At 42.4% G+C, this 24,921-nt stretch overlaps 2 protein-coding genes across 2 annotated transcripts in view; one reads left to right on the top strand and one right to left on the bottom strand.

Moving 5' to 3' along the window:
- Positions 1–796: 796 nt before the first annotated feature.
- Positions 797–15,108, bottom strand: DNASE2B (deoxyribonuclease 2 beta). The gene is made up of 6 exons (XM_008690819.1): positions 14,996–15,108; positions 11,795–11,972; positions 8,427–8,508; positions 5,517–5,678; positions 3,988–4,185; positions 797–1,137 (listed from the first exon to the last, which is right to left on the bottom strand). Exons 1-6 carry the CDS (start codon positions 15,106–15,108, stop codon positions 797–799), a joined length of 1,074 nt encoding a protein of 357 aa, XP_008689041.1.
- Positions 15,109–15,858: 750 nt separating this feature from the next.
- The window catches only part of LOC103662970 (uricase), a 28,771-nt gene continuing 19,708 nt past the window's right edge, over positions 15,859–24,921 (top strand). The window contains exon 1 of the mRNA XM_008690667.2: positions 15,859–15,888. Coding sequence (XP_008688889.1) covers positions 15,859–15,888 — 30 coding nt within the window. The remainder of the gene's footprint in view (positions 15,889–24,921) is intronic.

Consider the following 24,921-nt stretch of genomic DNA (forward strand, 5'->3'; position numbering starts at 1 on the left):
TCTTGAAATTGGGACCCATATTTCAAATTTTATTAGGCAACTCGTACTTAATGCAAATGTATAACTGTTTATTTATATCATAGTTATATTTGCTTGTTTTACTTCTTTCTCTTAATCTGACTTAAAATTTTTTTTGAAAAATATTACTCATTTCAAAGCTTTCTTTTGTCTCTTCTAACTTAGTAGGTGGATTCATATTCAAATTCTACCATTATTTTTAAGTGTCAACTCTGTTAGGCTCTGCGCTAGGTGCTTAAACATATCTAGACATTATTTCCATTTCATAGATGAGAAAACCAAACCTCAGAGAGTTCAAGTGAACGGCCTAAGATTGTAAGATTAGTAAGGAGCAGCTGCAAGGATAATAAATAAGACTTAACCATAAACCAGTGAAAAGAACTCCAAGAAGAATATGACTAAGTGGTATGAGATACAGAGCGAGATTTTTTTCCCTTCAACAGGGGATGAGGAGAAGAGTCAGGAAAATCTTTGTGAAGGAGTTGAAATTAATCTAGGAGATATTCAGTCCATCTATGAACAATTGAGAATATTTTTTTCTTCCACTCCACCCATTCTCACTTTAGTTATGTATAATAATTTATATTTATGACATATAAATGCAAAGATAAATTGCCACTAGGTGGAAGATAAAATGGTAAGCATGGTAGAAAAGCATTTTATTTGATCATATGTGGACTACAACTGCATTCACAGGCTTTTAATATATAAAGAATGGATCTGATGAAGACCCATCGTCAGCATTGAAAATGATAGCACATATGTCCTTTCACCAAGTTTAGTTACAGTGCTCATAATACAAAACCAGTCCTTGAAATGCATGGTAAATATGTTGATTCTGGGTACAAATGAATCCTCCACTTCTGAGAGCTTGGTATGGGCTGCGATTTAGGTCTCCAATACAGGTCCAGCTATTTTTGGTTCTCTTTTGGGAAACACACCATTTGGCATGATCCTGGTAAGAACTGAAATAAGACTGTCCAGATAGCTTAATTGCTTTGACATTGTAGACATGGTAAGGAAGGGAGCAGTTTGAAGGAAGCTCTTGTCTCTTTCGCTGCCAGGTTTCTGTTAGCAAGTGCGTCTTCAAATGTTGAGCCATCCAGGCTGCAAAGATGTCTAGAGTTTACAGGGAGATAGTGAGGTTAGTATTTACACTTAGATAAGTCCCTGAAAATATCCTCAGCAATGGAAATCATCATTCACCCCTGATACGTGGATGTCATACGCACAATAATAACAACATAATTGAGATAGTGGACGGGAGAACATTTTGTAAGTGCTAAAGTGATATGCAAATAAAAGTTATTATTGTTAGTACTAAGATGACATTGGTGTTTAAAATGTCTTCTGTTCTACACCAACAAGAAAGCAACATATGTTTTTGTCCTGAAAAGATCTTCGGAAAGAATGAAACTAGAGAAGTATCCAGGGGCTGGCTTCTAGGGATCTTTGCAAATCATGCCAAAATGTTTGGATTTTCCTGAAATCAATGGGGCAATTTTTTTTTTTTTTTTAGAGAGAGAGAAAGAGAGAGAGAGAGTGAGCAGAGGGGAGGCAGAGAGAGAGAATCTTAAGCAGATTCCCCACTGAGTGCAGAGCCCAATGCAGGGCTCACTAGATCCCATGACCCTGAGATCATGACCTGAGCTGAAATCAAGTCAGACCCAACCAACTGAGCCACCCAGGTGCCCCTCAATGGGGGAGTTTTTAAAGAACTGTTAATGGAGAATTAACGGAAACTGATTTATGATCATAAACATCACTCGAGAGGCAATGTGGAGGATGAACTGAGAAAGATACATTAGATTGGAGATAGGGAAAACATCAGACTGTCACAATAACTGTGATAATACACAGGTGTGGACTGTGGAAATGGCAGAAAGTTAGAACTGATTGAATTTGATGACTTGATAGAGGGGTAAAGAAAAAGGAGGGGTCTAGAGTCTCCAGTTGACTATGCAGAATACAGAAAAAGAGTAGATTTGTGGGGGCTAATGATGAGTTTGGCCTGTTGAATTTGGTGTGGCTATGCCACCTCTAAGTAGAAATGTCCCGGCCACTATTGAATACAGCTGTTAGCCCAGAGGTCTGGGATGTAGATCTAGTCTTGGGAATCACCTGAAGGCTTGTTGGAAGTGCTGGAGTGAGTATGTAGAGTGAGATAAGGAAGGGTAGAGGAGCACGTGGCAACTCAGTCACCTAAGGAGCAGGCTGAGGAAGAGGACCTGGCAGAAGAGACTTAAGAGGAGTGGGAAGAAGACCAAGAGACTGTACATTCCCAAAAATCAGGGAGGGGGAGTGTTTCAAGAAGGAAAGGGTTTTAATAGTGCCAAAATCTGCAGAGGCTATTTCAGTCCTGCTAATTTTTGGATCTCTATCTGGTGCCTAACTCAGGGCTTGGCAGGTGGTAGGCATTCGGTCAGTTTTATCTAATATAAAACAAAGTAGGCAAGCAAGCAAGGAGGGAAGACAGTGAGGTCAACTAAGAGAGTCACTGGTGACTGGGGAGAGATTGCAGTGTCTACAGACAGAGGCTCAAGACTGCGGTGAAGGAGCGCTGAGCAAGTGAAGGCTCTGAAGTCTTTCAAAAAGAAATTTGGAGGAGAAGAAAAAAAAAACAGAGATATAGGAGATCTAGAACTGAGGGAGCGTTTTTAGGAATGTTTGTGTGTTAAGGGGACAGAGCTTAGAGAGTGGGTCTGTTGACGTACAAGAAGGAGAACAGATCAAGTGGATGAATCAAGGTATTCTGAGGTTCCAAAGCATAAGGGGGTGCACTGCTTCTGTTGGGATGAGGGAAAACTTGTGAAAAGGAATGGAAACAGATAAGACTCTTGAGAGTTGGGGTGTGCGTGTGTGCGCGTGTGTGTGTGTGTGTGTTAGCTGTTTTTAAAAATTGAGGTACAGCTGGCACACAATGTTACATTAGTTTCAGGTATAAAACATAGTGATTCGACAACTGTACCTTATGCTATGCTGACCACAGCGGAGCTACCATCTGTCACCAGACAACGCCATTATTATGCCATTGACTATATTCCCTAGGCTGCTCCTTCATTCCTGTGACCTATTCATTCCATACCTGGAAGCCTGTGCCTCCCACTCCCCTTCACTCATTTTGCCCATCCTTTGCCCTACCCACGTCCCTCTGAGAATCATCAGTTTGTTCTATGTATTTATGGGTCCATTTCTGCTTTTTGGGGGGAGGGTTGTTTGTTCATTTGTTTTGTTTTTAAAATTCCACATATAAGAGAAATCATCGTCTTCCTCTGACTTATTTCACTTAGCATGATACCCTCTAGGTCCATCCATTTTGCCACAAATGGTAAGATCTTATTCTTTTTATAGCTGGGTAATATTCCATTGTGTATATATACCACATCTTCTTTACTCACTCATCTATTGATGAACACTTGAGTTACTTCCATAACTTAGTTACTGTAAATAACGCTGCAATAAACATAGGGCTGCCTATATCTTTCTGAATTAGTGTTTTCGTTTTCGTTGGGTAAATACCCCATAGTGGAATTATAAGATCATGTGATATTTCTATCTTTAATTTTTTGGGGAACCTTCATACTGTTTTGAGTGGAGTTTGCCCTTGAAGTGTTTTCTCCTTGGTGATCTCTGTTCTATGAAGGAAAAATCCAGGCTGGGAATGAGGCGCCAGGGTAACGTAAAGGACTTTAGAGTAAAGAAGGCTTAAAATAACTGCTTAGGGAATGGAAAAAGAAGGGGACAGCTGTGGTCCTGTGCCCAAAGAGGCTGGAGTTTTCACTGGTCCCTGGCTGGCTGATTGTGAGATACTTTGGCGGTTGAACTGATCCAACTTCTCTTTTCCCTTTCCTTCCTTTTCCTCCCTTTCTTCTACTTCCCTACCCCTGCATAATGAGAATATTTCCGCTATACAATCCAAAGTGAGTCCAACAGCTGAGTTACATATGGTTGGATCATGATCTTTCATACCATCAAGGAAAGAATCAGACTTTGCAAAATGGAGGAATTTTTGGCCCCGGGCTGACTGAAGTGTGGTGAGGTGCCGGTGAGGGATCTTTGAAGAGCTGGACCCGGTGCACAGCTGGGGCATGTGAACGAGCTCCTGGTGAAAGATGGCTGGGATGGAACAGCTATAAATGTTTGGATTATAGACCAAGAGCTGAGAATCTGAATCAAGAAACAGAAAGAAAAGTTGAGAATTAAGACACAGATGGACATGCTTTTTGATATTACAGATCTTGTTGTGAATTAAAAAATAAAACAAAGCAGAACACAAAAACAAGAGTATTCCCTTCTTTAAGCCAATAGCTTTCAGATCACTCTTGGTTAAAAGAGTTGACACCTACTGAGTACTTTCTACTTTCCAGGCATTGTTCTATGGCTTTTACATGGGTGTACTAATTCAATCCTAACAACAACCATATTATTAAGTAAGTTCTTTTATCATTATCTTCATTTCACAGATGAATTAATGGAGGATTTATGTTGCATGCACAGGGTTATAAAGCTTGTAACTGATGGAGTTCATATTCAAACCCAGGCAGTCTGGCATTGGAGGCCATATGTTTCTTTCACACTTATGAACATATAGCAAAGTAGAGAACTCCCATGTACTGAACACCCAGCTTAAAGAATGATCAGCTCATCAGCATGCACACCTAATCTCTATGCTATTCATCTCCATAATCATTACTGGAACTCGGTTAGTTAAACCAGGGCTTAACGTGGGTGACAGCCTCAGTAATCCTTGCCATAAGGTGAAATTTGATGGAAAATATGTTCTAAAGTGCCCTATACTTAGAGGTAAATCACTCTTTACTACAATTTAGCAGCCTCCTCGGTAAAAAGAGATTGGTAAAACAGCGTTCCTACTTCTCCTTCTCCCCCACCATAGTTTTCCAAATCCAAGTATTTTTGGCCACTTGAGCTTGGGATCTTAAAGGAAGATCATGTGGCTTGGAGCTTGTCAAGCTGGTGGCCTGCAGGCAACATGTATTCTGCACAATTATTTTTTAAAATAAGATTAAGACCATACTCTCTTTCTGACTCTCTCTCATCCTCCCATCCCTAGATTTCTAATTCCTCTCGAAAACTATGGAGATCTGTAACCAATTAGGTCTGCTTTCCTGCACAGCCATATGGCAGAGCTGAGGCTTTTGAGGGGAGAATCAACACCCCAGTTCCTTATTGTCCCTACTGCCCACGCTTTGTTACTTGTCTGTTTCACCCACTTTTGTTACCTGCCTGGCCACTGCAGACATTTGAAAATACTACCCCTGATCAATTTCAAAGACTTCATTGGTGGATCAGGAAACAAAAGTCTAGGAAGTGAACCTGCTCAAGGTCTCACCAAGGCAATGCCAATATTAGAATCTAATAGAATCTAGGTATCAGAGTGTTAATGAATAGAGCAATAGATGAAGTAATACATTTATGAATGCATTTCCGAATCCTTCCTTTAACATTGCTCTCTCTTTTTTAACACACTCTAGTGTTACCTATTGCTCCATACTGGTTGTACTTAAAAGTTATGCAGACGCCAGTTTGTCCATGTCTTCTTCCTGTGGGTGGGTAATCATAGCCTTCTTCAGGAGCTGGAGGAAACCGGGGAACAGAATGAATCAGCCAGAACCCCTGGACTCTGTTCCACAGCAGTAAGCCTGCCCAAAATACAGTTCATACAGATACATTAGAAAAACAAATCTCCATCCAACAATAGCGTTCAAAGCTGCAGCACTGAAGCCCATTTATATTTCAGGCCAATGTTTTATTCCATGAATAATCACAAAGATTATGCTTGTTTTTCAAAGATTTCAAAACCAATTCGGGCACACATCACATTGCCCCACTACTGATCGTAAGCCACCAAAAAGAGAGCCACGGCAGCCGCCCTGTGAAGAGTTAAGAGGAATTTCATGTTATAACCTAAGGAGAATTTGTTTTGGCAGAATGCAAATTTGCTAAATTGGAATTTGACCTTGTTAAACTATACAGTCACCTGGCAAACTTCAGATAATGAGTCTCTTTACTGCTAAGTAGCTAAGCTATTTTCAAAGGCTGGCTAAAAAAGAGTTGAAAGAGACAAATAACTAATGGAGAAATGTACCTGTGGTAATTTGTTGTAAGAAACCGATGCTCGCTTATGTGTAGAAGACTAGTCAATCCCACAAGCCCGGCAACAAGAGGCAAAGAGAATTAAAAGAGAAGCCATGCCAAAACAGCCCAGTTAATTGTGTTTGGTGAAGATTTCTAGAGCAAAATAGCATGAAAACCGGAAAGGAAGGAAACAGAAAGATTTTCATCATCTTGTGACATGGCAAAATGAATCCTATCCAACAGGCATCTGTGACTATCTCTGTGTTTATAAATAAATTGGGATAGTTTGGGTATGCTGACTAGACTTTCCAGTTTGCATATGACCATGCAAATATGAAGCTATTCATGTTTGTCTTATTGTTAGAGTGGGAACCAAATGCCTGCCAGTTATTTCTTTTGCAAAGAACACACTTTAAGAAAGAACACTCTTGGTCTTTCAGTGGATATAGAATCATTCCCTGTGTCCAGGTGGAAAATGTCCAAAGTCCTGTTGCCTAACAGAGCTGGATGACCTTTAGGGGCTCTCTTCTGCCCAGATGAGTGTGCTCTTTGCCTGAAATCCTAACCCTCTGGTACTAATGCCACAGGGTGTCAAGCACCTGTTGACAAAGAGAACTCCCCCTCTGGACATGGGGTCCCATTCCCTTTCCAGTCTTTTTCCCAAACCCTTTCGGCAACTAACAGGGTGGAGTGAGAATGGTAGTTGAGGGTTGTTGGAGGAGAGGTTGGAGAATGTGGTGTATTATAAAAATTGCCGCATTCCATGCTAATGGGGCCATCAGGAGGGCAACTTGGCTAAATCAAAAGCTTTCAATGCTCATGACATTTGACAGCCATTACAAATTATATTCTTAATCAGAGGTTGCAAAGTGGCAGCCTACTGGCCAAATCTAGCCTGCAGATACATATTATTATGCTCGCAGAGTATTTTTGAAATTTTGAGTTTATTGCCAACATTTAAACACTGGGGAAATTTTCCACAAATACTAAGTTTCAACATCTGAAAAAATGCATCCCTAAAAGGCAATCTGAGTACTCTCTGTCCCTTTTGACAAACTATGCACCCCCCAGTTCTTCAGTGACCTGCTGGCTCAGCCCACCTGGCTTGCTGACATCCATTTGCTTGCCCCTGAAGGCATTTTGAGTTTGGGACCTTCTGAAAAATACTTGTTGCCATGGGAAATTATTCATGATGTATTAAGTTGAAAAGTGGTTGAAAATAGTCATTACAATAGTTTTATAAAAATGTTTAAAAATACAAAGAAAAAGTAAGTAGAAAGTATTAATGTGATTATCTAAAGGGTTTTAGGATTACAGATTTTTTTGTTGGCTGGCATTTTGAATTTTTAAGTAATATATAATGGGGTAGCCTGGTGATGGGTATTAAGGAGGACACATGTTGTAATGAGCACTGGGTGTTATAGACAAATAATGAATCATGGAACACTACATCAAAAACTAATGATGTACTGTATGGTGACTAACATAACATAATAAAAATAATATATATACATATATATAGCTTATAAGTAGAAAAATAAAATGTCCTATAAAATTATTGTAATATATGTAACAAAATTACCATAATATAAAAAAATCTATTTAAAAATACTTTTCAAAAGTGTTTATTTCAAAAGGAACTGTACACTAAAGTAGAGTGAATTTTATTCTATGTAAATTATACCCCAATGAACATGACTGAAATGTGTGCGGACACACACAAACGCACACACACAACACACACACACACACACACACACATAGACTGGCTGGTATTCCCAGTAGTCAGTACTTGGATTTCTGCTATAAAGCATGTATTTTTATTTTTTTAAGAGATTGGTCATGATTCCAGGAAGGGTTTTTTTTTTATTTTATTTATTTATTTATTTAAGATTTTATTTATTTATTTGACAGAGAGAGAGACAGCCAGCGAGAGAGGGAACACAGCAGGGGGAGTGGGAGAGGAAAAAGCAGGCCTCCAGCAGAGGAGCCCGATGTGGGGCTCAATCCCAGAGCACCGGGATCACGCCCTGAGTCAAAGGCAGACACTTAATGACTGAGCCACCCAGGCGCCCCTAAAGCATGTATTTTTAAATGTTAAGAAATAAAATGGAATTTGTGAAAGGAGAGTTCCAAGTCAAGTGATATAATTATAACCTATGATATAGAAATCATAATTTTGATAACTCAAAATAAACCATTAAAAAGAAAAGCTATCTTTTTTAGTGTGTGACATAAGTATATTCAAGATAGAACATTTTAGAGGATGTTGATTTCCAGTAGGAAAGAGAAACCAACAGCTTTCGTCATACCTTTAGTGTGTCCATACTTTCTGCTGTAATTCGCAGATGTAGGGGCCCCATCATTGTATAGCAGATAGGCTGTGTTGTTATTCTGCACAAACACATTAGGGTTATAATGGTGTAAATCTCACACTCGTAAATGCTCACAACATTCCTACCCCGCCTGCAATACAGAGCTTTCATTAGAACACATGAGAAGGCATCCATTCTCCTAATAGGCAGCTTCCCCATCGTTACGGATTTTGTGACACGCAAGACAGGGAACAGGAAGTCCCATTCTCAACCATGCATGGCTTCGTCTTATGGGACCCGGACCCTCTGCGTCGTGATGTGCGTGCGAGGGCAATATTCCTATTTCTCTTGGTTGTTTTGGACCCGCGTTTCTCATTTGGCAACCGGTGTATAATAAAGGAGTACTTAAATATTTGTTCAGGAAATGAAGTCGGAACAACCAGCCAAGGATTCCACCTGGGTTTTTTCCACTGATATTAGAGGCACGATGCGGAACTGGCGGTCAGGGTCTGGGCTCCTCCGCTTACGTTGTGCTTCACCGCTTGGTCATAGTTTTGTGTTCAATCAGGATTCCTCACTCCGCTCCCACTACTTCCCCGGAGGGGAGGATTTTCCTTCAATCCATTTCTCAGTGTCACTTCACCTTTCTTGCCTGATATTTTCCTGCTTAGAAAAAGTGGTGAAACTGAATGTGTGGTATTGGATTTCCTCTGGTAAGGCAAAATAGGAGTAAATTTTCTAAACAGTTGGCCAAATCTCTGAGTAAAAACGAAGCTATTATTTTGGCGGTATCTCTTATGTCATGTTTTGGAAACGTCCTTATATTTGTTCTGTGTGGTTCCATTTCATTTGTGTCATGATGCAGCGATTCTTATTGAAGCCAGTAACGTTGATATTAAAAAAAGTCTTGGGGACATAATTAAAAGCAAGAAAGGACAACACAGCTGCTTAAAAAAAAAGGCTCCTCCTTTTCTCTCAGAAAAAAAGTCAATAACTGAGTCCCTTACAATTGCTTCATTATTTGACATAATCTAAAAACTTTTTTTTGAATTCACCATATAGTCTGTGAACATTCCTGGCTACTATATTTAGGAATATCCAGGAAATGCACCTGTCTTCTTACCCTCACTTTCCACAATTGACCATAGGTACTGTTGGTGTTGATAGCCTCTGCTGGAGAACTCGGACAGGGATTGAATGAACTGGCATTGAATGTGGTCATGAAGCCATTGTGTGCCTTTGGCGTGCAATGTGAAGGGGCTCTGGGAAGATTCCATGAAGAACTTTATTCTTTTAATAGATGAAGTTTATTATTCTAACCAGGAGGGTAACAGCTAAAGTTAAATGCGATGTAGCCCTAAGTGAAGAGAGGCTCTCTGATAAAGGGGAAAGACCGTGGACGTACAAGTAGGTAAGCCTACACATGTGCCTCCGGACCGTTTCATTTCTTTAACACATAGGCTGGGTATTATTTTGGCTGCTGGAAGTTGGATAAGACTAGTACAATCTCTGCCCCTAGTCTAGCAGGGAATGTAGACAGAAAAGTACAGGTAACTACAATATAGTTTGATAAGTGTTACTATGAATGTGTGTGGAAGGTTCTTATTGACAAAGGCAGAAGAAGGGAAACAATTCCAAATGTAACTGAGATACTGGCCTAGGTCATCTTGACAACTGAGATTTAAAACCAGTTGGTCTGATCTTGCATTCCGCTTTCCGTTAGAATTCCAGATCGAGAGGTGGGGGAGCTATGTTTCACCATCACTTCTGGCACAGAATTCCAGCTTCCAAAGAACACCCCATCTCCCTTGGATGTCACCCACTATCGTTGCTCTTCTTCTTCTGGCTCTATGCCAATCAGACTTGGAAATCAGCCCCTTTACTGTCATTTTCTTTCCAGAATCCAGCACTCAAGACCTTGTGTATGAGCAGGTTTTACTGAGGGTACGAAACACTGAATGGTTTTACATCACCGCACGGACTTGCTCCCAGTCCCCCCCTGTGTTTCTTACGCTTTCTTATTCCTAGCGCTCATCTACTCTGTTTTATTTTGCAGAGCAGTTTAGCTCTCTTGCCCTCTTGGGCTCTGGGGCTAGTCTTGTGCCTCCAAAGATCATTAGTATACTCTGCCAAAGGAAGAACCATCTGCTCCAACTGAGGTAAATGACAGAGACTCTACCATGTTGCTCTCTCCTTTCTCTCCCCAGTGGGGAAGGGAAGAATGGAAGTGTTGATTTTCTCACTGATGGGTTATGCCCCCGGCCTCCATCTCCAACCTTGGAAAGCAGGCATTTTGGACTTTACATAATAATCTAGTAATTTAAAACAGGGTTGCTGCTGGGATTAAATAAATTGAAAAAGCACCTAGAATAGCACTTGGTGCACCTTACAAATAAATTCTTACTTTGTCATTTGGCTCTGAAGGCTGGTCTTAATGGCAGGTGAATAAAGTGCATATTAGCACACATAAGGACAACACTCTGCGCATTTTGAGTAATACTCACATATACATGTACCGTAGTGCTAGGGTCTGACACAGTATTGTGGGGATTAAATTTATTGACCTATGGAAAGGCCCAGCACACTCTAAGTGCTGAATCATTTATACACATCGACTTCTCTATAAGTGAGTGTTAGGAATGCATACATGTGTGTAACTGCATATTATTGTTTGATTTTACTTGTCGCCCCTGGTTGGAAAGCTGTATCTTGTCACCGAACAGCAGATGGTGCCTGGAACATTGGGAGACTGCCCACAGTGAGCCAGCAGCCTACTTACCTGTGTCTCTTTGGCTGGTTAGCTCATTGCCTGATCAAGTCCAGATAGCAGTTTTAGTCTCCATTCGGGCAAGTTAGGTCTGGGCCTTGCACTAGAGCCCTAACTCTCAACCTGCTATTTGGAAAATGATAAATTAAAAGGAAGACCACATGGAAACCTTTATGTGGGCCAGCACCACTCATCCCCACCATAGCACAAGTAATCCATCGCTCATGGTGTATTGTCTGCAGGTCTAGATTGCATTGTAACAGGAGGGGGCTCCTTTCTATTTCTGTCAGAGGGATAAGATAGCAAGTACTGAGTGAATTGGCAGAGTTTGGCAGCCAGAAGGCTTCCATATGTAATTAGTTCACACCTTACCCAGTGATACTATTGGATATAGTGCTGAATGTGCCAATAATTTGGCATTGCTGTAGAGTCTGATGACATATTCCTTAAGGTCCTAGATTGATTCAGATTCTTGCTGGCTTGCTTCAAGTTGCTAGGATTGGGGGTTTGGTAGGTTAGCTGTTAAAATCTCTTGGAAACTGTAGATTCTGTTTGATGCACTTTGTATGACCCAGACGAGTGATTAACTATAGCTTACCTTGGAGGCAGATGCTTCATATAGCTGTTGTAACGTCCTTCCCAACACACTCTCGGTGGTATTCATGAGTTGCTTACTCCTCCTCCAGCTTCTGGTTGTAGAGTCTAGGTATAGGTACTCTAACCCAGTCTGCCTGCTTTCCTCGTCTTGCCTCTTAGGTAACTTATAAAAGGTAAACCTAACAAAGGAAATAATTACAAATTACAAATTACTAACATTTACTGCTCTTCTGGTGTTAAGCACCTAAACAAATTATTTTACTTGTGTTTCCTAAGTCCAAGGAAAGGGATTTGCTCCAGCTTTCTGCCTCTATTCTCACCCTTAGCTTTGCTCCTTCCCAGAGAGGGAATGTGAGTCTGACTGGACATGTCTAGAGACAGTAACCGGCCTGGCGGGGAGGGTCCCGGCAGTGGAAGCCCATGTATGCATTGTACACATTGACTGTGGCTCTCTTCTGTCTCCACAGTCCATATGGCTGCACTGGGGAGAGGCCAAAGCCCAGGGCTGGACGGCAAAGGCCTTGGATGTGTTTTTCTCTTCTGCCCCAAGTGTTTGGCGTGCTCATCTCTTTGTAGCTGGCTGGCTGGGTCTGAGATTTGGGTCTGGCATGCAGAGTAGATGGTGTCTCCCTTGAGCCTGTGGCCTAGGCCACATTCTTCAGCTGTTTATCAGACCACCCTGCATTGAGGATTCAGGGCTAAGACCAGCCAATCAAGTAAGCATTTTGCCTTCTTTACTATTATCTCCTGTTTGTATATCTTCTTCGGGTACCTCACAGGGAGGGGAGGTGGTTGGATCATGCAGCCCAGGGCTTCTCAATGTGCTGTGCTCACATTTCAGGCCAGATCATGCTTTGCTGAGGGGGCTGTCCTGGGCATCGCGGCCTCCCTGGCCTCTACCTGTTAGATGATAGTAGTACTCCTTAGCTGTGCCAATCCAAAATGTTTCCAGACAATGTTGAAAGTCCTCAGAGGGCAAAGACACCTGGGGCTAGCCAAATACTCTCTAACAGCAAAAATCCCACAATGAACTGTCAGATACTCACAATGAAGCAAACATTCTAATGCATTCACGATTGCCACATGCCAGGGTCTCACACTGCCCGTAAAAGCTTCACATTCTACGCTTGCTTCTATTTACATGAGCTCCTTCCTGCCCTGCGCATGCGTTCTTACTCTCAGGGCAGGGTCCTCACCCGTGGCAGGGAACATGAGATTATTCTTTGGTGCTGGCCTGAGGTTCCTCTGCCCTTTGACAGTGAGTTGTAGCAGCTCGAGGCTGCCTCCCTGTCCACTCGGCTCAGCGTTCTCTCTGACGGGTATTGCTAAGAAAGATGTCCTCTCAGTTGTGGCAAAAACACATTCCATGTGTCAATCCCACCGTGGTGGCCCACCACCAAAAGCTGGAGCACTATCAGTGTCACGATATGCCGACGTGCCGGATGAGAATTCGCGCTTTTAAACCTTTTTCTTGGGTAACTGTTTCAGTTATATTCTGAAGACTTCTGAATCTGTCTGTAGCCCACACTCTATGCTGAGGTCCAGAGAAGCCGAAATGCATACATGTCCCAGAGACCTCCAGCTCCTCTGTTTGAAACCAAGTTTATAATATTTTGCTCCAACTCTGCTCTTCTCTGCAGCTAGGGAACACAGCCGAACGGTCAGAGACGCCAGCAATCCGGAACTCTTTCTTAACTCCTCCCTCTCTCCTGTGACCCTCAGCCCATTTGTGAGCAAGTGTTCTCAGAGTGTTCCTTCCTCTCTAATTTGACTGCCATTTCTTTAACACGGGTCCACACATCATGTCACCCGTAATGCGAGTCCTGTTAGTCTCCATGACTCTAGACGGGTCTCCATGCAGCTCCCTTCACAGTACTGCCAGTGTGCTTTCTCAGATATGAGCCTCACCACATCACATCCCTGCTTGAAGGTCTTTAGTAGCTCCCTTTGAGGGTCGAGTGTGGACTCTGCAGTCCAGCACAGGAAGCCCTTCATGACCTGGCTGTCGCCTCCCATTGAGCTTCCCTCCTTCCATCTCCCCACGTTCTCCTAAAGCACCAGCAACACTGAACTGCTTCCGTGCCCTCTCTGTGGCTTTTTGCCTTTTTGCCCCTGTACCTCCTCACTGCTCCCTCATGGGCCTGAGATGCCCTTGCAGCTCCCTGGCTTTTCTAACCAGCTTAGCTCAAAACGGGGGCGCCTGGGTAGCACAGTAGGTTAAGTGTCTGCCTTCAGCTCAGGGTATGATCCCAGGGTCCTGGGATCGAGTCCCACGTTGGGCTTCCTGTTCCATGGGGAGACTGCTTCTCCCTCTGCCTCCCCCCTCATGAGTAAATAGAGAAGATCTTTTTTAAAAAAGACAACTTAGCTCAAAACTACTTCCTCAGAGAAGTTTTTTGGGCTCTATGCTCCCCAATGTCCCCATCAATGCCCTCACCCCATAACTGATCTCCTGGAGGGCAAGAACCATGTTTCGTTCATATCTGTATTTTCAAAACTCAGCACAGGGCCTGGCATGAGCTCAGTTACTGTTTGCTTAGAGACTGAATGAGTGTATCTATGTTCTGCGGCCTGAAGCTCACACAAAGCTTGATGCCAACCAAACACCTTAATTAAAGAGTGAAAAGGTGATCAAAGCTTTACAAGAATCCATGACGCTGTGTTTAGTCTTGCTGACATTGTGAAGGAGGCCAGGGACCTAGCACCCACTCCAACAGCTGCCTTGTGCTGCCTAATAAACAGGGTTAACCCAACAGTTCGATCAAGCCCTCTTTCTCATTCTCATAAGGGGAAGAGCAAGCTCGCACGTCAGGCGAAAAGTAATCTGCCTTCTCTCCTTTGTCAGTCTCTGAAAGGATGCTGGAAGGATCCTGTTAGGAAAGGCACAATGCAATGAAAGGAAACTGCCAACTGAGAGAGGCTGTCAGTTCTCCCCACCTCTGTGGCCACCAGCCTTGCCCCTCTGGGACCAGCGAATCAGGCTCACGAGGAGCTGCTCAGCTCTTCCTCGGGGGGATGCTCCCCCACTCAGGAGGCTGCCCCTATTTGGCTATTTGGCTCATTTACACACTTTAATTTCCTCTCTTTTTAAAAGGGAGAGGCAGGGTGGAAGACTCCTTTGGAACTTTAGAGTGAGCCACTTGGCCCCAGATCCTCTGGCTTTCTACCTGCAGGCATCAATCCTCGCATTTCATTCACGTACCAATCCACGGCTTCGCCTTCTTCATTCCTGCACGATATTGTTGTTGCCTCCAGGACTGCAAAGAGGCCGAAGAAGAGCAAAGCGAGGGCTGTTCTCAGAGGTCTTGCTGTCATTTTGTACCTGCCACCTTTACGACAGACTCTGAGTCTCGGGTCTGTCTCAGGCTGCAAGGGCGCTGACGCGGGATTCCACTTACCTCTGCCGTTCGCTGTCCGGGCATTTTCAGAACGGGGTAAACCTCATGCGATTGTGTGCTTCTGTCACAACATGCCAGCGTGACTCCGGGTGCTTTTGTGCTGAATTGTTGACTGGCTTGCAAAGTCATCAAAAGTTCTGGAGAGAAAAAAAGGGATATATAGTTAACTCTTTGGAGTGAACATCATGTGGCGGGACGTTCGGTGGGCAGGGGAACCCCATGTTGATCAGTGGATGTTGAATTAAATATATTTCGTGTTTTCTCCCTCATGACGGTCCAGGAGTGCAAGCAAATGCTTGGCGTTCACACATTAAGCAGAAATGACAAAACCTAATGTCTTAGTAATAGAATCTATCACTCCTAATACTCTCATTCTTCGGTAAACATTTCCTAAAGTGTACTTCAAAGGGTTGCCTCAAAGTCAGAGCAAATCTAATTGTATTTTACCAAAGATGTTTACATATTGTCTCCACCTCTGGTTTTAGCCACTCAACTTGGTGCTTTCATTTCAAGAGGCCTTGGTGTCCAATTGGTTTTAACGCAATCAGGTAAACATATTGACTGCTCACCCTTCAGGTCAAATAAAACATGTTAGAAAACATCTGTTTTGCCCAAACTATTCTTTTTCACTCTTGAAACTGAATTTGAAGTTGAAGGCCAAGAGAAAATGGCCCATTACCACAATGACTATAAAAAGGTGAGACCATTCTCTTTTTAGAGGAGGGAAGGGCGTAGATAGGCATATGAAAAGAATTTCTTTAATTGAGTCAGTTATTAAAGATGCTGTCATGAAAAGTAGCACTTTACCCTATGCCTAGAAATCATTATGGCTCTGATCGGTTCCTCTGATTATGGATCCAGACCAAACTGGAATCTTGCAAATCTCCTACGGTTGAGTTGGGAGTTTTTCAGGACTCAAGGTTCATGGGAAAGTGAAGGGTTGGGGCTCTATTTCTCTAAAGACCGAGTTTTGTGAGGGTTGTCTGGACCACCCACCCACATTTTCCTGTGGTGCTTGCAAAAAGGGCAGAATTCTGGGCCTCAATACAGATCTGCTAACTTAGAATTCTTCCACTTGGGTTTAGGAATCTGCATTTTTTTTTTTTTTACAAGGTTTGCAGTGATGCTAGTACACTCTAAACTTTGATGCATGCTGCCCTGAGCCAGGCAGGTTTGCAACCTATCAAATTGGTAAATAAAAAGAAAAGTTTCTGATCACTTCTCTGTGGGTAACATTTTGTTTTATATATGTTTTTATTGCATTCAGAAAAAAAGATTTCAGCAACTGCAAACTTTTCATCAATTTTTAAAAATTTCATAGCATGAAGTTTATCTTTCTAAGTTAAAATAAAATAATTTATCTTGTGATAGCTTTTGGTAGTATAATGCTAATAGCTGAATAGGCTTAAGATTCATTGATGCATTTAGAGAATATAAGCAACTTGTTTTCAGTTATGTAGGCTAAAGAACATTTGTTGACTAGGATATAAAATAATTCCTGTTTTCTCCTCATTACATGCTTAGCACAGGGCCTGGTCAAAAGTAAATGATCCACAAATGTTAGCTAAGATTATTTACAACGTGAGCCCTTCCTGTGGTTGGGCTGGGGGACATCTGTATTCAGATGTTATTTGCTAAATCCACTTTTATTTCAAGGTCTAGAAAAATGCTGTTAGGTTACTTTCTTTCAGATATAACCTTCAGTTAAGCTTTCTTATCTCCAGTTGTTGCTGATCTGATTGTGCTGATTGTCGGTAGGTGACCTTTGTTATGCAATCACTAGGTATCAAACACTGTACTGGACATTGAGGGGCTCCAGGGATTTCAACATTACCCTGAAGACTAGATTCCAGTGTGTCCTGGTTTTTACTAAAAACAGCAAAGTAATGTGAGGAGAAACGGAATTTGGTGGATGGAGAAAATGTGAACTGGAGAGATGGTTTTCATATTACCCATTTTTGAAGCCCAAGTGGTAGAAGATCACAAAAATATCACAGATCCTTCACAGTACAATTACCTCTAAAAACAGTAGAAAATCCCTTCATTATAATTTAGCCAAGTATAGTGAACAAGGTAGAGTTCTTCACTTGGTCAGGGCTTCTTAGCTTATAGTTGAAAATTTGCATTCATTCATCCAGTAATTCTGGAAGATCTCAGTCCCGATCTCCTTGAAATTATGCCTCTTCCACATTCTGTCATATTGTTCTAGTACATTTTATGTCTCTTGCATATACTCTGTCTATTGTGTGTCTGTATTAATCCTGATTCTTTATTTGGGTCTATTTTCCAGTTCTCAAATTCTTTCTTAGGCGATATTATTCTGTTACTTAATCTATCTCTTCCAAGTAACTAATTGTATTTCTTCAGTTGTGTTTAATCTGTTTCCTAATGCACTTAGTAATGCATTTCTAGAGGTGCTATTGGTTTTTTTCTTCAAATTTACTTGGTCTTTTTTACGGTCTCTTGTTTTTTGCTCAAGAGAAGATACACTCTATCTCAAGAAGGAGATATGCTCAGTTCTCTCTTTAATTTCTGTAAAAATATTGAATATGTTATTTTATATTTTGTGTTTGATAATTCCAATATCTGAAGTCTTTGCAGGTCATACTTCGCTGTCTATTGTTTCTGCAACTCTATCTCATGATACCTTGTTACCCTGTGTGCTTTTTTATTTTTGGCCATGAGTTCATATTCTTTGAAGCTTTATCTATGAAAATTTCTTGAGTTTGAGATAAAGTTGGGGTGCTCCTCACCCTGGTCTATGCAGGCTTCACTGAAATTTGGTCATCCTTTGAGAACTTCTAGAAATCGGGTTGCTGGCTTTATTTTTTTATTTTCAATAGCTTTTTGAGGTATGATTTACATGTCAGAAAATTTACCTGTTTAAGTTATTGTTCAAACTTCTAGAAGACTGTTGATGTGCTGAGTAAAATCCAGAATGTGACAGACTGAAGGAAAAAGTTGATATACTTATTTTGGGAGGAAGGGTGGGTACTGGAATTACTTTGATGAAAACTGATGAGACAAGCAACATGATACAGGTATTTGTGAAACAAAGAATTGTTCATGGAAAATGTTGTTAAAGGAAAACATAAATAGAATTAATGGAAGAAGGCCAGAAAATTTTATTTTGTTAATTCCTGTTCATCATTCATAGCTTTGTGGATGCCAGTCCCTCCTGGAAGCTATCCTTCATCTCCCTCAGTCTGGTTTAGGTATCCCAGAGGTCACAGTATTTTTTCAATGGGAGTAATTATCACAATGTGTTCTAATTACTTGGTTACCTTTCTGAGCCTTCCTCGCAAGAACAGGGGTCAGCAAACTGCTGTGGACCAAATCTGGCCCCCTGCCTGTTTTTGCAAATAAAGTTTTATTGGAACACAGCAACATCCATTCATTTATGTATTATGTGTAACTATTTATGCTGTAATGGCAGAGCTGAGTATTTGCAGCAGAGACCATATATATGGTCTGCAAATCCTAAAATACGAACTTTTTGATTTTTTACTGAAAAGGTTTGCTCTAGTGTATAGGGCATAAACTTCTAGTGTATAATCTCTATCGGGGCAGAACAATGTTCACCTGGTTTGCTATTGTATCTCTTGCACTTACCATGGTGCTTATCACCTAGAAGGAGCTAAATAAATATAAATGAATGAATAGATTGAATGAAAACGGTTTCAGAGGTTTCTATTTTGGGGTTATGTGGAATTTACAATGAATTAAATCTAAACAGATAAATAAATAAAAATGAGTATGCAGGCAAAATCCAATTTTAAAGAACTTCTGATGTTATGTCAAAAAGGCAGCTGGGTGTAGTGAAAACAATCAGGCAGACCTGGGTTCCATGCCTGGCCCTACCTCTCAAAAGTCTTGTGGTTTTTGGCTTTTTTTTTTTTTTTTTAAGATTTTATTTTTAACTAATCTCCATACCCAACATGGGTCTTGAACTCACAATCCCTGGATCAAGAGTCGCATGTTCCACCGACTGAGCCATCCCGGAGCCCCTGGCAACAGCCATGTGGTTTTGACCAAGCTATTTAACCTCAACACTGTCAGCTTCCTTTTCTCAAGGTGAGGCTCATGATCTGTGCTTTCATAGAGCGCTCTCGGGGTTCAGTGAGGTGCTGTGTGCGTAGCCTCTGGCACATTACTAATGCTTACTAAACACTGGTTCCTTCCCTCCTTGTTTCCTGTTCTTCTGTGACACAGTTATGTCTTTATCTTTGCTGATGGGACTAAAACAGTCCTTTGGTGATACGGGTTTAATGACCACAAATAAAACTATATCGCTCGTGTTTGCAGTCGTCCTTGCCCCGATAAAAGTGTTTGACTCAAACGTAGTGCCTGTTACTGAAGACACGAAGCTGAATTTTCATCCCGCCCCCAAGGGCAACCAGCTTTTCATTCCTCCCTTACTTCACAACTTAAATGTCCTTGCCGTACACACGGAATTGATCAGAGCGGAGAAGTCCCCTGCAATTTAAAATAATGACTTAAGTTCTAGAAAAAGTGATGCCTTGAACCGGGGTATCTCTGGGCATTGGTAAGTTCTGCCTGGTCCAGTGTGAGCAGAATAAGTCTCTTCAGTCTCAGCAGGGCTCTTTCCACGGCCTGAGTCTGTCTGGTAGCCCCCTGACTTTGGGCAGCTCACTTTACATCCCTGATGTAGTTTCTTTTAAAATAGGAATTCTTCCTCTTAAATTGCAGAGATTTTGGGAGGAACAGATAAGATAATGTAGATTCCAATGAATGGAATTTTAAAAATGGCATAGAAACTCAGGTTTCTGCAGGGACATGGCAGTTTCCCTCCCTCTGTTTCGACCCCCAGTGGGCTGGCCGTCCAGGGGGTAGAGGGACTCTGCCTGTAGTGGGAAAGAGCATGTCGTTTGGGCTGGGTTGTCCCCCCTGCCTTCTGTCACCCAGTAATTGTGTGACTTTGGCAGGATACCTAATCCTCGTATCTCCCTTGGTCAAACTTGGATTACAAATACCTACTTCACGGGGTCCTTGTAAAGGATCAGAAGGAATGATACATGTCAAGTTCCTGACACATACGAAATCCTCACTAAATGGTTGCTACCGCTATTTTTATTCTCAAGACTTACACATTTGGAAAGAGATATCTTTCAGTGTATGCATTTCAGTAAAATTTTCTTCCCACTTCATTCTTGGAGGTCTCCATCAATTCTTTGTTGTGGCATTTCCTGCCCCCAATCCTAGAAGCTCCCGAGGGCCTTGCTCCAGTTCCCAGCCCTAAGGCTCTTGGTGCCATGGAGAGGCTGGCAAGAAAATTAGCATTTCCCCTGACATTTAGTGATGAGTTTTCTCTTCCTTTGTAATCGGCAGGAGTATGAAAATCACTGAGCACCTGCAAATGGAGTCTTCATTAGGTAACAGGTCACCTTCCTTCTACCATAATTATGCATATGACTTGTTAGACTGTTTTTGAAGCATCTGCTTGACAAATCCCTTCAGAGTCACACTTTGAACATAACTCAGGACATATCCCTCCTTGATGGCAAAAATAAACCACTCTACAGCCTAAAGCAACATGACATTTTCTACTAGATATCAATATTTTCCCATCTGACATTTAGTAGATCCTAGGCAGCCAAAAAAAATACCAGCTGCTTCTAAGGTTATGATTCACCATTATTGTTCTTATCCTTATGTATTGCTAAGATCTGCCAAAGAGATATTTAGTTCCGATGAGTACTCCTTTTTCTCATATTAGTTCAGCATCTTTCTCTGAAATCTTCTTGTTCATGAATACCCAAGAAAATAGGCAAAGGAAAAACCTGGGCACAGAACTGGAAGAACTTCTCCAGAACATTCCAAAGACAGAAAGAAAGGCCTGTCTCCACGCACAGTTCTTCCATCATGGCGCACTGCAACGGAGTTGATTTTTATACCTGTGTTGGGTCCTAAATAGCTAGCACTTTTGTATTTCTCTCTGTTATGGAGGGAAGAGATGAGGCTTACAGAAGCTCTTCTAAGACCAAAGAGAAAATGTGAGTCATTTTTAAATTTACAAAAGTTTTTTTTTTAATCTTTCTCAATATTTTCCACCTCAAATCCATCCACTGGGTCTTCTAGGGGTTAACAGAGTCCAGGCTAAGAACCCTTAGACCTGTAGTGACAGCCTACATCCTTTTCAGTATGGCCTGCAAATAAGAAAATGCTCACTATTTCATTACAGAAGTGAAAAATAAGATTAATTTACAATCTCAGAGACTTCTCTCCAACATTACTTGGAGTTAAGTAATGATTTCTATCCCCTTATCTTTCAAGACATGTCTAAGAAAAGGGGATTTTTCCTGTGTAGAGCCAGGTAAAAATTTATTCGGTCTGATGTTTCATCCAGAGTATTACTCTAGGAAATCGAGTTTCCTTTTGTAACTTTGTTTCCTGAAGCCACACAAGCCTGAGGACAGACAACCAAAGTATGAAGGCAGAAGTAGGCCTTGTCATAGCAGCAGTCTTTCTGGATTGGTGTGCAATCTGGGTATTTATCTCTAACAGTAATTGGAACCCTTTGATATAAAATTTGACATGTAGTTATTATTTATCAATGATAATTATGGCTAACATTTATCGAACACTTACTATTTGCCAGGCCCTTTTCTGAGTGCTTTGTGTTTTTTCTCACATAATCCTCACAGCAATCCTGAGAGGTGGGCACTGCTATTATTCCCATTTTATAGATGGAGAAATTTGCCTCCACGCGCAGAGCTAATAGATGGCAGAACAAAGGTTCGCCCCTGTGTTGCCTGATTCCAGAGCCCAGAGCCCATCCTCTCAGCCACCTGCCCACCCTCCACAGGACAGCGACCCTCGTATTCTATCGTGCAGTTATCTTGGACACAGATCTCTGCACCATGCTGTGCTTTATACACGACAGGGTTCTGGCACCTCCTTCTGATTTCTCTGACTACAGAACCGGGGGGAGTCTTACTGAGGAGAACAGCCTCATTTCTGGTCTGGACCTGTTATCCGTTCTGTCAGGTCCTGCCGAGAGACTCTCAGGCATCCCACACCGTCGCTCTTCCATTCTGCTCTGTCCGCAGATGGTTGCGTCCTTTTACTTCTGACTTATTACCCAGTAAACGTGGTTGCTCGAGCTCTGCTCCGGGGCCGGGCCGGCCGGGAGCTTGCTGAGGAGCGCGGACCTCTCTGCACGCGCGCGCGGGAGCTCCATGATGGCGGCGCCGTGTGGAGAGCTCGGTCTTGTCAGCAGCGTGAGCACTTCGTGCTGCGGCCCTGACTCTCTCTACACTCAGTTCTGCCCTTCTCGGGTCTTTGTTCTCCAGTCGGCTGTGCCTGTGATCTCCAGGCTGTGGTGATCACAGAGCAGATGGCGCCTTCCCCGCTTTCCCAGGAAGAGGAACTTCCTGCTTGGCGTCTGAGCTGAAGTGGCAACTCTGTATTGAAATCTTTGGTGGTATTTTCGTTAACTGCTCCGTGTCACCACACAAGAGGCGGAGGTGGTGGTGCACCCTTCATTCATTCGTGCCGCATTTGTTAAGCACCTATTCATGTTCTAGGCGCTGTGCTGAGCACTGCAGTTGCCATGGCAACTAAAATAGAATGGCTCCTGCTTTCATAGTTTCCTGTTTTTTTTTTTTTTTTTAACAAATCAGACACATGATGAGGCAATTGCAATATAATTTGATAAAGGCTGTGATAAGGCAATAACTCTTTCCAGAGCATAGAGCAGAGGCACCTACTCTGGACCTGACGGAAATGGGCAGATTACCGGGGGAAGCGGCATCTGAGACCTGGAGGGTGACTAGAGGAAGTTCGGCAGGTGATGGGGTTGGTAGTTGGGCTGAAGGAAGAGAAAGGGTGTCCAAGGAAGAAGGAATAGCATATTCAAAGGCCTACAGGTGGAGAAACCATGCAGAGTCTGGCAAGCACTGTGAGCTCAGGAGAGCTGAAGCAGAGTTTGAAATAGGCTGTGGCAAGGCATACTGTTGGAGAGGTGAGCAGGGTTGGGGACCTGAAGGGTGGCTGTCACTGAATCCTTCTATGTATCATGTAGGAACTGCTTGCTTCCGCAGACTGAGCTACTGTAGCTTGGGTGTTTAGTGGCAGGGCGTAGGACTGAGGAGTCACATTTGTTGAGTCTTGCTGTGTCCTGGGGCTGATGGACAATCTTGGAGACCTTTGGTTCTGGCCCCTCGTTCATGCTGTCCAGGGGCCCCAAACCAGCCAAGTGCCTCTCTCTCCCAAGTGGAATCCCTTGTGGCTCAAAAGACATGTCAGAGTCTTCCTCTGATTGCTGCCAGCAGTGCTCTCTACTCTAAAAACTGGTGCTTTTATGCAAAGTCCCTCTTGCCATCTCCTGTGCCCACAGCCGGGCCTGACGTGGCCACGGTTGTTGGGGTGGCCCTCACTGCTCCACTAGGTACTAGGAACTGAGCCGGGACTTTCACACTCACCAGCAACTCCTACAAGTAGGGGTGGTTATCTCCGTTTGTACAGCCGGGGAAACTGAGGGCTCAGAGCCAACACATTATTTGTTGCAAGCCACAAAACTAAAAATGGCGAAACAGAATTTGGACCTGGTCTGATTCCCAAGTCCCTGTAATCACAAGCAGTGACTCTTTTAAGTCTGCTCTTTGAGATTTCTTACTGATCCTGTTCTTGAAGATGAGTCCCTCCAAAATTGGGTCAGAGGCTTTTGAGGGACCTTCAAGGGTCGTCCCTTAAATCAGCAGCATGTCCTAGCAGGCTCTATCCTGAGCTTTAAGACCGCCTCCCATCCCTCTCACTTTGATTAAGGACATAACAATAATTTCTGATGTCGGTTAGTACCTTACAACTCCTCCCAGAGGATCTGGTGGTGCTTTCTGTAAATAGCGTTTGAGGCAGCCCTCAGCATATTGCCTGTGTGCCATTAGCAGGTGAAGTTCCTTCTTTGTGACCCTCCCCAGACTCTCACCGCATTTGTTTCTGATTTACTTTCATTTTTGTCAGTTTCTTTCATTACCATTTTAATGTTCAATTTTGATGCTAAATAAAATAGGTTTTTCTGCCCCTCTGCTCCCTCCTGCCTCTTCTCTCAAACACCAGTAAAGCCCAGGGACAAATCTTCTGAATCCTAGCAGTGGAGATAGATGTATTCACTAGTAAGAGCTCGGGCTCCAGATAAGGCTACTAATGAATCAATCACCAGGCTTTTATTAAGTGTCTCTTCGCTAAAAGCGAAGCTGTCCCTGCAGCCAGATGGCCCTGGCTCTGTGCTCCTGGAGGTAATCTGGACCCTGTCACTAATTACTCTTCTTCCCAGCAGCAAGTAGAAGAAGCAATTTTCAAATTGTTTTTATTGATCACAGGGCATTTTCTCCAGAATATCACTCGGTATACAAAAGAGGATATAATTATTTTCAGTTAACATAGTCAAAAAATTTTTATAGAAGAATGGCTGTCTACGTAGTGGTTCAGAGGACAAAATCTGGAGTCAACAGATCGGAGTAGGAATCCTTGGCTCTGTCCTTCACTAGCGATGTGAAGTAGAGCAAGTCACTTAGACTCTTTGAACCTCAGTTTCTCCCTCTGTAAAATGGGGATAATATGAGTTTATAGAGCTGTTACAAGGACTAAGTTAGCAGGAATTAAATAAAACAGAGTACATAGTTCGGTCCAGGAGATACTGTTATTGTTATCATTAGTTATTATTATCAAAAAAGCCATCTACTGTCTGTCTTCAGGCTAGTTGGATATG

Source organism: Ursus maritimus, unplaced genomic scaffold (genome assembly GCF_017311325.1).
Source record: "Ursus maritimus isolate PB19 unplaced genomic scaffold, ASM1731132v1 scaffold_12, whole genome shotgun sequence".
NCBI classification, from domain to species: Eukaryota; Metazoa; Chordata; class Mammalia; order Carnivora; family Ursidae; genus Ursus; species Ursus maritimus.